General features: G+C 48.2%; 1 protein-coding gene across 10 annotated transcripts in view; it reads left to right on the plus strand.

Annotated features, from left to right (window-relative positions):
• The first annotated feature begins 606 nt into the window (after positions 1–606).
• The window catches only part of SF1 (splicing factor 1), a 14,423-nt gene continuing 1,749 nt past the window's right edge, over positions 607–13,280 (plus strand). For 3 of the 10 annotated variants that reach the window (XM_012665488.1, XM_012665491.1, XM_012665495.1), the window contains exons 1-12: positions 683–1,159; positions 2,875–3,003; positions 5,702–5,777; positions 8,818–8,970; positions 9,168–9,257; positions 9,599–9,782; positions 9,875–9,990; positions 10,087–10,194; positions 11,246–11,426; positions 11,690–11,963; positions 12,294–12,353; positions 12,468–12,647. In XM_012665488.1, coding sequence (XP_012520942.1) covers positions 1,129–1,159; positions 2,875–3,003; positions 5,702–5,777; positions 8,818–8,970; positions 9,168–9,257; positions 9,599–9,782; positions 9,875–9,990; positions 10,087–10,194; positions 11,246–11,426; positions 11,690–11,963; positions 12,294–12,353; positions 12,468–12,647 — 1,582 coding nt within the window. In that variant the 5' untranslated portion in view covers positions 683–1,128. Of the gene's footprint in view, positions 1,520–2,874; positions 3,004–5,701; positions 5,778–8,817; positions 8,971–9,167; positions 9,258–9,598; positions 9,783–9,874; positions 9,991–10,083; positions 10,195–11,245; positions 11,427–11,689; positions 11,968–12,293; positions 12,354–12,467; positions 12,648–13,280 lie in introns of all 10 variants that reach the window. The other 7 variants (XM_012665487.1, XM_012665490.1, XM_012665492.1 and 4 more) reach the window with 5 other exon arrangements.

The following is a 13,280-nucleotide window of genomic DNA, read 5'->3' on the forward strand; positions in this document are numbered from 1 at the left end:
AGGATTGCTTGAGCCCAGGAGTTTGAGGATGCTGTGAGCTAGGATGACGCCACGGCACTCTAGCCGGGCAACACAGTGAGGCTCTGTCCCCCCCCCAAAAAAAGCACACCTTACCCCGTTGGTATTCCAATGGAAATGTATCATATATGTAAACTAACTTTAGACTTGACAGCCTATGGTGTCTTTCATCTAAGATTACATGTTGGTCCATCGGTTCAGACATTGTTTTAAATTTTTCAAAAAGACTATTTTGTAGCTTCTTGGGTCACTTAATTTTTTTCAAAGAAAACAGGAAATCCCTTTTTACCTGCGGCGCCAACGGATCCGGTTTTCCGGCGCGCGCCAGTCCCTCCCCCGCTCCCGCCCCAAGGTTGCGGTTACCATGGGAACGAGGATTGACGTCACTTACGGCTTCCTCGCCGGATGCCAAGGTAGACCGTGAAGCGAAAGGGGCAGAGAGCGCCTTTGCCCATGTACGCACGCGCACTTCTTGCTCCACGCCTCCCCTACCATAAAGCTGGTTCGGCCCGGTCTTTTCCGTCCTGACTCCTCGCTTAATCCCGGAGAAACTGCTCCCTGGGGGAGGGGGAGGAGACAAAGTCTCGAGCCAGCGACGGCCAATCCCACGCCACTACGGAGCAACCGAGATTGACTCCATCATCTGCAGCCAATGAGCGAGTTTCTCGCCCCTTCGTCATAAGAGTTTGCCCCACCCTATCCTCTCCTTTCTGGACTCTGAGCTCTGTTCGCGCAGTAACAAATGAAGTGCGCGCTGCGACACCTCCCTGCCTACCAGACTCCGCCGCCATTTCCTCGCCTGGCCTAACGGCTCGGCCAATCCCAGCGTGCATCGAGAAGGACTAAGGCTCCGCCAATCGGAGGCCGGCGATTCTAACTCTCTCCTCGGCCCGGCCCAATCTAGGCCCCGGCTTCGCCACCCCCGGCCCGCCCTCGCGGCGCCCTCTCTCCTCCCTCTTTGTGCGTCTCGCGCCGCCGCCGCCGCGTAAGAGGACGGGCTCCGCGCTCCGCGGCAGCGCAGTCGGGTTCCCTCCCCCCGGGAGGCTCGCGAAGGAGAAGCCAGCCGCCGCCGAGGAAAAGGAGCCGCTGGTGTCGGTCCCCGGGGGCGCCATGGCGACCGGAGCGAACGCCACGCCGCTGGGTAAGCTCGGCACCCCCGGCCTTCCCCCGCTTCCCGGGCCTAAAGGGGGCTTCGAACCGGGGCCTGCGCCTGGGGCGGGGCTGCTGGCGTCTGGGCCGCCGCCGCCGCCCCCGCCCCCGGGCTCAATGGGGGCCCTGACCGCGGCCTTCCCCTTCGCGGCGTTGCCGCCGCCGCCTCCGCCGCCGCCTCCCCCACCTCCCCAGCAGCAGCCGCCGCCGCCGCCGCCGTCCCCGGGCGCCTCGTACCCGCCGCCGCAGCCGCCCCCTCCGTCTCCGCTCTACCAGCGCGTGTCGCAGCCGCCGCCGCCACTCCAGCCGCCGCGTCAGGACCACCAGCCGGGCCCGGCCGGCGGCGGAGGAGGTGAGTCGGGCCGAGAGAGCGCGAGAGGCGTCGCGCGGACGGGCCCGGCCGCCTAAGGAGCGCGCGGCAGCGGCGACGGAGGCTGCACGCGGCAGGGGCACGCGCGCGCGCGCGCACGGGGAGGCCCGGGCGGAGGCGCTCTAAGGCGCGCGCGGCCTGGTTCACGGGGCCTCGAGTGCGCACGCGCGCAGGGGGAGGGGTAAGTGGCGGGAGGAGGTGTGCTGTGCGCAGACGCAGTCAGGTGGCCGGGCTTTGCGGCTCAGCTCTAAAAGCTGGGGGCCGTCTCTTGCCCTCCAGCCCCCTAGTGAAGGGGAGAGGGGTGGAGGGTGTGAATGCCAGGAGGGCGTGAAAGGGTCACCTGACTACGCGTAGCTTGTGTCCTGGTCTGAGAGGAATCTGAAAGGGAGACGAATACACGAACACCTGCGCTTGTATAGCACGGCAAGGTGTTCACGCTGGAGAGCAGGAGAGGCTTCAGGTGTTTGGTTCAATCTTTTTTGGCTTTTATTGGGAGGCGATTCCGGTTTTTTCCAAATCCCCTTTCACCCTAGAGAGTTCTCAAATGTGACCCGCTTCCCGGTCACTGTTATAAAAGGCTTCCTCTTTGGTCCTGTACCCCTTGGGAAGTAGAACAGCTTCTTTGTGGTAAATGTAGGGAATGTCTCCCTCTATATCGGGGAAAGAGGGCTTCCTTACTGTCATAGCTTGTTCCGTGTTGAACTTTTGATATATTCTTTAAGAGTTCAACAGTGTCCAAATGGCCAGGAAAAGTGAATGCTGATCTTGGCTAAACCTAAGAAGAAAAAGGTGATCTTGTTGAAGAATCAGGTTTTTCACTTAGTAGTGTGTAACAATAGTTTTAGTTGTGTTCTGGCCTATTGTAGAAACTTGACTGGTGAGGGGAGTGGAGGTGGGAGGAGCCAGCAGTGCCCCCATAGTGCTTTACAGACCCCACGATAGTGATTCTTAAATCTATTGTCTCCCCTGGAGTTTTGCAAGCATTCCTTGAATGGGATGTATATGTTGTTATTACATCATGTCACTCTCTGAAGTCTCACGCATTAAGATTTGTTTCCTTCTTTGCATACTACAGAGTTTCTCTAGACAAAAATAACGAACATGAACTGTAAACTTCCTCATCCTGGACCAGATAACTCTTATAGTGGCCATATGTTTTAATCTCTGATCTCTGAGATTGGTTTTCCATTCTTTGTCGTTTAAATTTTAGGTTAAATTCTCAGTTTCAGAGTGTGCTGAGTTTCTATGTAATATTTTAAATATCCTGAACTGCCTGTTTGTAATTACTGTGCTTTACTAGTTTATATTTACACCTGATGGACTTTGTCTACCTTTAGACTTCCCAAGTAAGAAGCGGAAGAGGAGCCGCTGGAACCAAGACACAATGGAACAGAAGACAGTGATTCCAGGAATGCCTACAGTTATCCCCCCTGGACTTACTCGGGAACAAGAAAGAGCTTATATAGGTAAATACACGTTCTGCATCCAAATGCATTTTCAGATTGTTACTATTTATTCTGAGCGATGGTTCTGTTTGTTTTGAAAGTTTGAGATTTTAGTTTTCTTTTTTGATACAAGATACGGTCACGTGTACTTTCATGACTCTGATGTGATCCGTCAGTTTTTGCACAGTGAGTCTTGCATTTGCAGCTCCTCGTTTTGGTCTGTTCATGATAGCAGTGTTCTCCACAAGTGCCAGGAAGGTAGGGGCCCACTTAGGAGTGGGAATAGTCCCCAGTCCGGCAGCCCACCCTTTTCAGCTGCTGCTCATTGCCAGTTGATGAGGTGAGTGTCGTCTGTTGCTCCAGACAGGCCCCAGTGGAGAACACTGCAGGTATTGTAAACCAGGTACCTTTTTCACAGCATGGCCTTTCACCATAATTTCATATTCCTCCCCTCCCCTAAAATGTGGTTTTACTTTTGTAGGTACTTTCTGAAAGGAAAAAAAACTCAGTTTGAACAAAAAAGTGGTTCTGAAAGTGTGTTTACAGTTCACCCCTTTTTACTATTTTGTTGATTTTTAACCTTCCTTTCAGTATCTTTTTCTGGTTTGGTGTTTGGAGAGCTGTCTTAAAATGAACAGGCTCTTGTATTTACGATTAAAGAACTTTGCTGGAGAAGGGATATACTGCATGGACCTGGAATGAGGTGGTAGGATAAAAGACTTACTTGCTGGGGAGTTTCAAGAATTAAGAATGATTATCCACGGTGGAATTGGAATTAACCAAAGAATTACTTTTTTTTTTTTTTTTTTAACTACAATGTTTTGTTTTGTTTTTTTTCCCCCCCCTGAGACACAGTCTCACTCCATTATCCTGAGTAGAGTGCTGTGGCGTCAGCCTAGCTCACAGCAACCTCAAACTCCTGGGCTCAAGCAATCCTCCTGACTCAGCCTCAGCCAGGACTACAGGCATGCACCACCACACCTGGCTAATTTTTTCTGTTTTTAGTAGAGATGGGGTCTCACTCTTGTTCAGGCTGATCTCAAACTCCTGAGCTCAAGCAATCCTCCCACCTCGGCACTCCCAGAGTGCTAGGATTACAGGTGTGAACCGCCACACCTGACCTCCCTTATGTCTCATATTAGACCAGTTTGGGTCTTTACAACCTTGTGGAATGCCCCTAGTGGACAGATATCCCAAGAACACAAGCAGCTTTAGAAAATGGGAAAAATAAACTATTCTTTACAACAACTCTTCTTTTCCTGTGGAGGGCTAAGCACTGAGCATTAAGGGCTATTTATAGCTGTAATCAAAACTAGAGTGTTGAATAGGTTTATTGAGAAGATAGTGATCCTTTTGATTTAATCTTTAGTACCAGCTGTTTATTCAGATTAGAGTCCACAGCCCCACAGTCCAGTTAAGAAGACTGATTGCCTCATGAAGGTGGCTTTCGCCTTGAGTTGCTTTTTCTGGCATAAAGGAGCTGGGGGAGCCATGGGTCTTACTCATCTTCTGTCTCCCAGGGTATGCACTGCTTTGTCCAGAATACCCTCAGTGTCTTCTTTTGATATTAACGAGTTTTCATTTCTTCAGTGTTTCAGTGGGGGGGGAGGTATAGCCCTGGGGGATGTATTTAAAATTAGAAGGGTATCTTGGGTTAAACATGAATTAATCCTGTCTCGGACCTAATTCAACTTTTGACACAACCTAGTAAGACTTGCCCTTATGAGAGATGTCTGCTCAGAACTCTAAGATGCTACAAAGGTAAGGAACAGGTGATTTATTCTGCACGTTGAAGAAAGCCACTCTGGCCCTGCAGTTCCCATTATCTCGGAAAATCAACTGTGTAACATTTCCCTGGACTCACTGGCAACTTTTGTGAAACCCTCATCTCTCTTCGTGTGCAGCCTCATTGGTCAAGGCCTGAGGGCCACATTCATTCTCCTTGACCCACACTTCCCATCTTCTACACATGAACTCCCCGTATAAATAGCAAGTCTGAAAACAGATTTCTAGCACTTTATGGTTACTGGTTTATTAACATAATGTGGTTTGTCATTTAATATTTGAACAAAAGCTACAGGTATTGGGAGACCATTATTAGTACAGGTCTGGTTGTATAGAAAGTGTATGTACAAATTTTTGTAAGGTGTTGAATTGGTTATTAAATGTCTTAAATGTTTAAGGAATTTTAAGCCTGGTATTAATGAAGATTATCTTTGCTCAACTGGTATTTTTCCTTGTCCCATGTTAATTGGGTCTTGTTTTGGGCTATGTTTAATATTTAATGAAGAAAAATAAACTCAAGTCTTGCCCTCAAGTAATTTGGTGGGAATCGGATATTGGTGATATCATACATGGTTTTTTGATTCTGGGTGCCAATTGTAAGTAAGCAAGCCTTGATGGGGAGGGAGAGGTACAACACCTCCTAATAATTGCGTTGATGATAGCTTTAGTGAACAGTCTTTACTGCTAACCCCTCTTCCAACAAACTGTTTGCTTCCTTAAGTGATAACCATTTTGAAGTGAAAAATACCTATAGATGTAAGTGGATTCCTGCTGATAGGTGGTTGGGGGTTTTTGCCTCAATGTGTTCACTGATCAATCGTCCCTTTCAAAGTCTCCGAGTTCTTCATGCTTGTTGTTGAGATTTGAGATGTTTTTTGGTAACATTGTCTTTTTTCCATCCTTTTTTTTTCTTTCCTAACCTGGTTTCTTCCAGTGCAACTGCAGATAGAAGACCTGACTCGTAAACTGCGCACAGGAGACCTGGGCATCCCCCCTAACCCTGAGGACAGGTTGGGAAACAGTTTTAACCAGCTGACAGTAACGCTTTTACCTTTTTCTCAATACGTTTTACTGGTGGCAACATATTGTGTCAGTTCAATGAAATCCTATCCTAGTAAGACGACTGGTACTGTGACCATTCTGGGGCCTAGGGTTTAATTAGTGATATATATGGTCAGTCAACAGTTAGAAAATTGGAATGAAACTTAATTATTAGGAGAATAAAAAGTTACAGAAAAATGGATAACTGGTTTCCGATTGGTAAGCATGTAGATTTTAACCTGATTTACCCACCCTTAGGGACAGTTAAGGTGGCCCATTAACCTGCCTTTTCAGTACCTGCTTTGGCTGAAAGCCCAGAGGGTAGAGTTTTTCTCACAGGTACACGATGCAGGGATTAAGAATATTTTTGAGCATCGGTGAATTTGAGCAGGCCAGAAACTCGGGTCAGCTCATTGCTGCAGTCTTCCTGCTCATGGTTTTGAGATGGTTTTAAAATCAGATGAGATTCCTAACCAATTTCCTTCACTGCCAGTTAATTTTCAGCCTTGGTCATTGCCTGGGGGGTGCTGGGAGGGGCCAGAATACTCTCAACTGTTTTGGGAAGTCAAGCAACCAACCCTAAATTACTCTTTTTTTTAAAAAAAAAAAAAAAGGGAGCATGGGCCTCAAACAGCTGTGGTCATGTCATTTCAGTTTACAGTTTCTCTCATCTTTTGAAAAATAAAAGGTTTGAGGGAGGTGAACTGTTTAAACTGGAATTTTATTGGCTAATTGATCTTTGAGCTGCTAAAATCTGGTAATTTAATAGGCTAGTCTCCCTTTCACTGAAATTTCTCTTAGTGCATACAGCGTAGTTGAAAAGACTTTGCTTTAAAAAGTAGTGTTTTTGGTTTTTGTTACCCAGTTAATAGCTCATTAAATCAGGAAGATGATGTAATGGCTTCAGTAGTCACTGGGGCATCTTTCTGTTTCTGTTGCCCTTAGCCAGGAAACAGATTAACTTCCTTATTTCTCCTTATTGACTCTTAATTTTACTTACTAAATTTGTAATTTTTTTTCCTGTTGATTTTGGTTGGAGGGTTGTGTTGTGCTTTATATTTCTTTTTGATTTGAGGATTTTTTTTTTTTTTAATTTACATTGTTAGGTTATAGACCACAACTGTTTATCGCCTTTTTGGCCTTTTTCCCTTTAATAATATGTCTACAGGTTACCAGGCAATTCCTCCAAAGGTTGAATTTTTAACAAACCTTCTTTGCTTCCTGGAGAACTTACAATTTAGTTGATCTATCCGATGCCTATTCAAGGTGAAGAAGTCGGGCTAGTCTAACCTCTAAAATATTAGCTTTTACCTTTCACTTCTACAGTTTGGGAGGAGGTTAAACTGTTGTGTGGCCTTTATTTGGCCAGTTGGGTGCTGGTAAAACTTGTTTTGGTGATTAGCCAGAAATGCTTAATTCTAGACAGCTGTGGGTGGGTATTAACAGTGTCAAACATGTTAGAAATAAAACCAGAACAGGGTTTTTCCTCCCTTGTGTTCAGTTTTGAAAGGCCCTAATGCCTGATTGGTTTTGCTTTTGAGACCAGGTTGGAGGGAAATGCATGAGTTTCTTACCTTAATAAGATTATTTCTTAAGAAGGTGTATCTCAGAATTAAGCCACTTTATGCTATTTTGATGTTGCTTAACTTAAACAGTTAAAAATGTTTTAAAATCTCTTTGTAGACTTAAATGTGTAAGATGATAGTCTAATGAGCGGGGATATGTTTGCTTTTGTTCACTATTACTGGATTGTGCTAACAGTTTATACAAATGCTAGAAACGGAGGTGTCAATTAGCCGTCATTAGCAATGAACAAACCTGACCTTTTATTCCATCGTGTGTGTAACGTGGTATGACATGGTTCCCTTTAGGCGGAAGACAGTGGGAGCAGCCGAGTTCAGTCCTTGCTCTCCAACTAGGCAAGGTTCTCTCAACTAAACCAAGGGTATAGGAGTCTTAACTACTTTCAGGATGTTTTTTTAATAACTTGATCCACATGGTCTCTTCCCTTCTTGCAGCTGCTACTAAATTTTCATTCAGATTATCAAGCTATGGTCCTTTTTATAATCCTAACTCAGAATTCTAGGAGTGTAACTTCTCTTTTTTTTATTACCGCAAAATCCAGCTGTGGTAAACTGACCATTTTATCATTACTATTTTTTTTTTACTTGTAGCAACAGCATTTTACTCCTTAAAAAAAGAGAGAGAGAAAATCTGCTTTCTGGACTTTGTAAACTCTGGCGGAGAATCATAGGTTTTCCCCTTGCTGTTTGCAGGTTCAGACCCTAGACAAGTATTTGACCAAATCTGCATTTGCAGCCTCTCTCAGAGGCTGCTTTAGCAATTTAACGTTTTTCTCTACCCAGACTGCCCAACCTCGAACAGCCAGAAAACAGGTTGTCTCCTGGGCCTTGGACACAGCCAGCCAGGCCACTGAAGCAAAAGCAAAGACGAAGCCTTGAACCATCTCTCTCCATTGTTGGGGCCAAGTCGCTTCAGTAGCCTTGAGTCCCAGTTGCATTGGGTTAAAGAGCTCATACTTACTACGTGTCAGGGGTACAGACACTCTTCCTGATAGGGCATGAGCTCTCTAAGAGTTAACATCTTAACCTAAACGTGCGGTTTCTGTGGTTCATAAAGTTGTGATATTGTAATTTTTTTTCAAATGAAAGAAAATCCATATTTGGCAACAAGACTCCAGAGGATGATACTGTCCTTGCCACTTGAAGTCCAAAAATTTTCCCCAAAGGATAGACTTTTTTCCCCCCTCCTCACTTTTAGAAGCGAAGTCATTTTTTTCCTTTCTCACACACACCTCAGTCCCCCTAATGTTGAGCCAGATCCATCTCCCCATTCCACACGATCTTGAGTACCACACGTTATGGTCGGTTCCTCCGAAGAGTGTTCTATTAGGGTCTAAGGCAGAGGGGCTGGGGAAGACTTGTTATAGTCCATGTGGGAATGAGAGAAGTCGGGGCAGAGCAGTAAATGGGGGTCTGTTTCCCACAGGTCCCCTTCCCCTGAGCCCATCTACAACAGTGAGGGGAAGCGGCTTAACACCCGAGAATTCCGCACCCGGAAAAAACTCGAAGAGGAACGGCACAACCTCATCACAGAGATGGTTGCTCTCAACCCTGATTTCAAGCCACCTGCAGATTACAAGTAAGCAGCAAGGCTACATTGTCTGGGACAAAGACACATGCAGGTCATGTGTGACCTCTTGGGACAATTTTGGTACTACTCACCTCTGCCCCAATCACCCATGATTAGCACGTGGTACCAGTGGGTCTAGAAGAGCTATTGGCTATATTTGTCATCTTCTGTAAGTGTGCAGTCAGTGACAGTCTTTCCTTCTTTAGACCTCCAGCGACGCGCGTGAGTGATAAAGTAATGATTCCACAAGATGAATATCCGGAAATCAACTTCGTGGGGCTGCTAATTGGGCCCAGGTGAGTAACTGCTAACCTGTGGGATATAGAATTCCTTAGAATGTCTGAAATGTGTGTTATGCGAAATTGGGTGCTGTTGGCTTACTTTCCTGTTTTTGGTAGGATGTTCACTTTGTCTGAATTATGCCATTCTGTGAGAAAATCTGTCTTGTTCTACTGCAGAGAAGTCAAATTTTTGGATTCGCCATGGCTGACCTTAGAGATTATGGAGATCTTAGTGGGAAAATCCAATTCTCTGCACTTGTAGTTTCCTATTAATGCCTAATCAGCCCAGCCTCTTCCCCCCCTGGACTGTGAACTTGCATGTCAGGTATAAACTCAGTCCTTCCTGCCTCTGATAGAGGGAACACCCTGAAGAACATAGAGAAGGAGTGCAACGCCAAGATTATGATCCGGGGGAAAGGGTCTGTGAAGGAAGGGAAGGTGGGGCGCAAGGATGGCCAGATGTTGCCGGGAGAAGATGAGCCACTTCACGCCCTGGTCACTGCCAATACAATGGAGAATGTCAAAAAGGCGGTAGAGCAGGTAAGTGGTGAGCCCAGAAAGAAAGCTGCTTGCCAAGAATCTAGGTGGTGGCCTCAAACACTTAATGTAGCTGTCCATTGCATCTTCATTAGATCAGAAACATCCTGAAACAGGGTATCGAGACCCCAGAAGACCAGAACGATCTGCGGAAGATGCAGCTTCGAGAGTTGGCTCGCTTGAATGGAACCCTTCGGGAAGATGATAACAGGTATGTAATCAGTTTAGAGGAGTGTGGAGGGACTTGAAGAACCTGTGGAAGTAGAGATTGTCCACAGCCCTTGTTGACTTTTTTCTTTCTCAGCAGGATCTTAAGACCCTGGCAGAGCTCAGAGACCCGCAGCATCACCAACACCACAGTGTGTACCAAGTGTGGAGGGGCTGGCCACATAGCATCAGATTGCAAATTCCAAAGGTGAGGGGCTGGGTCTTCTCATGGTTTCTTGGTAGCCTGTGGGGTATAGGACAGCTCTCTCCTTTTGCTCTGTTGTCCAGGCTGGAGTGCAGTGGCGCTGATCACAGCTCACTGTAACCTCGAACTCCTAGGCTCAAACAGTCCTCCCACCTACCTCAGCCTCCTGAGTAGCTGGGACTACCAGTGTGAGCCACCATGCCCAGCTAATTTTTTTTTAATTTTTTTGTAGAGGCAGGGTCTCATGTTGCCCGCGCTGGTCTCAACTCCTGGCCTCAAGCAACCCTCCTGCCTCAGCTTCTCAATGTGCTGGGATTACAGCCAATACACCTGGCCAAGACAGCTCTTCATAGCACATTAATTGGTTGTTAATCTTAGGGATCCAAGAGAAATACTTTCTGTCAATGTGATCTGTAGTGTGATTTAAAGCCCAGGATGATTAGAAACATCTGTACAGAATATAGTCCTAATTTGTTTGTCTTTAGCCCAGGAAAACTGGAAGCACACATTCTGAGCATAAATATTTTCACTGGGCTTATAATATTAAATTCACTACCTTTCCTGCTTAAGATCGGTTCAAGAAGACTAAGCAATCTACGGATTTTTTAACCAGTTGCAAATCAGCACTTTATAAATCATTCTTTTTGCTAGGTAACAAATATGTAAGACTTTGTTAAGGAAATTTTTTCTGGCAGTAGCTCCAGTCTTGCAGATTTTTCCTTCCCTTAAACTGGGAAGGTAGAATCTGATGAATTTGAGAGTGGAGAGATCCTGTGCTTTGGTGGCTGGAGAGGGCTTGGTGCTCAGGGTTCCCTGTGTTCTTTGCCCAGGGCCTCTCCTGTGTCAAATGCCATGGGGATCCCAGGTGTACAGCTGGGCACAGAACTGAAGATCTGATGAGATTGTTTTGAGCCATGCTCAGTAAGGGGTTAGGAAGATATGATCTGATGATTGAATTCTTCAAAGTTTTCCGTATATAAATACCTGAGAGTAAAAGCTTCCTTCTTAATGAGTTTTTCCCCTTTCTCTGTTTGTGTCTCCTACCTCACTTCAGGCCTGGTGACCCCCAGTCAGCTCAGGATAAAGCACGAATGGATAAAGAATACTTGTCCCTCATGGCTGAACTGGGTGAAGCGCCTGTACCAGCATCTGTGGGCTCCACCTCTGGGCCTGCCACCACACCCCTGGCCAGTGCACCTCGGCCTGCTGCTCCCGCCAACAACCCTCCTCCACCGGTGAGCCTCAGGGGCTGGTTCTCTTGGTCTGGCTTCCCCATTCTCTTCCACAGAGAATGGGAGCCATGGCCAAGTGCTTTGGGTAGAGCAGACTGACGAATGTGGCTGGCAACATTGTTCTTCTGGGATGTCAGGCCAGTGTGGGGACCTTTCACTTTGGCAAAACTGTGTTCTTGTGTTCTGGTCCTGTGGCATAACCAGAAGAACAGTGTTGCCACCAGGGGGCACAGGCAGGGACGTTGGCAGGAAATGCTCTCACATAGTCTCTTATGTCTACTACCCAGAGCCGCCCGCCCTGGATGAATTCTGGCCCTTCAGAGAGTCGGCCCTACCATGGCATGCACGGAGGTGGTCCTGGCGGGCCTGGAGGCGGGCCCCATAGCTTTCCACACCCATTACCCAGCCTGACAGGTGGGCATGGTGGACATCCCATGCAGCACAACCCTAATGGACCCCCACCCCCTTGGATGCAGCCACCACCACCACCGATGAACCAGGGCCCCCACCCACCTGGGCACCATGGCCCTCCTCCAATGGGTAAGTAAGTGTCAGACCAGAAACCTTGGGGCTGTGGGATAAGCAAGGGTTTCCATCAGGTTGCTGGGAGCTGGAAGCAGCTCTCAAAGTGGTTAGGTAATGCTCTGGATCTGCCTGACTTGCCAAGGTTCAGGCTCCAGAAGGAGCAAGATTACATTCTGGTTCAGGTAGTGAGTGACTTCTGTGTGGGGTGGGCACAGATCTGCCTCTTACAGGCCGGGTTCTCAGAGCTTCTCCTGTAAGGGTGGTGACTTAAACTGTCGGAGGGGGTGTGTCTTTCCTGGTCAGTTCAAATGTCCTGCTAAGTCCCTGCTCTTTCCTTCCATCAAGATCAGTACCTGGGAAGTACGCCTGTGGGCTCTGGGGTCTATCGCCTACATCAAGGAAAAGGTAACAGGTGTCTGCTCCCTTTGTGTCTTCACCTAGGCTTGGGAGTGAGTGGGGGCTGTGGTCCAAATTCCTCTCCTGCCCAGAGCACTCACCCTTGCCTCCACCTACCTGCAGGTATGATGCCGCCGCCGCCTATGGGCATGATGCCACCGCCGCCGCCGCCTCCCAGTGGGCAGCCCCCGCCCCCCCCCTCTGGTCCTCTTCCCCCATGGCAACAGCAGCAGCAGCAGCCTCCGCCACCCCCTCCGCCCAGCAGCAGTATGGCTTCCAGTACCCCCTTGCCATGGCAGCAAAGTGAGTAGAATATTTTGGGCTTCTGGGGGTGGGTGGGCTAGGGGGCTAGGGCTGAGAGGAATGATAGAACCAGAACCTCACAGCTCACGCAGGCAGGCAGACACACCTTGGGGTGAGACTCTGGTCTCTGTTCGGGGCAAAAACAGAAAGGGCCTCCTGGTCTGGGGAGTGTCTTGGAGAGGAGAGCTGATGTTTGGTGTGGTTGTGTCTGGGGAGAAATTGGTGGGGGCCGGCCTGGAGGGGAGCCTGCTATTTTAGGTAGGGTGCCAAAAGTCCAGGCTCATGGGCTGAGTGAGCTGCTGGCTGGCCCGAGCCTGGTGCATATGGCCCGAGTGGGATGGTGCATGCATGCTCTGGAGAGGGCTGTGATTGGGTTGAGAGACTGCAGACATGGGGCTGGGCAGTGGGGAGAGAGCAGCTGTGGCCTTGAGGTTGAATGTGCCGTTCGGTGGTGGCGGCGGCTGGGCAGAGGGACATCAGAGCGGTTCTTGTGTCTGGTACCTTCCCCTCAGCCCTTCCAGGGGCATTGGTGACAAAGGGCTTACTATGTTAAGCCCAGAGACCTCGAGGCTGACCCCAGGGTAGTCCTGCCCACCCCTCCACTCCCCATCACCAGGACAGCCCCGCCCGCCC

The sequence above is a fragment of the Propithecus coquereli genome, unplaced genomic scaffold, assembly GCF_000956105.1.
Source record: "Propithecus coquereli isolate 6110/MARCELLA unplaced genomic scaffold, Pcoq_1.0 Scaffold120, whole genome shotgun sequence".
NCBI classification, from domain to species: Eukaryota; Metazoa; Chordata; class Mammalia; order Primates; family Indriidae; genus Propithecus; species Propithecus coquereli.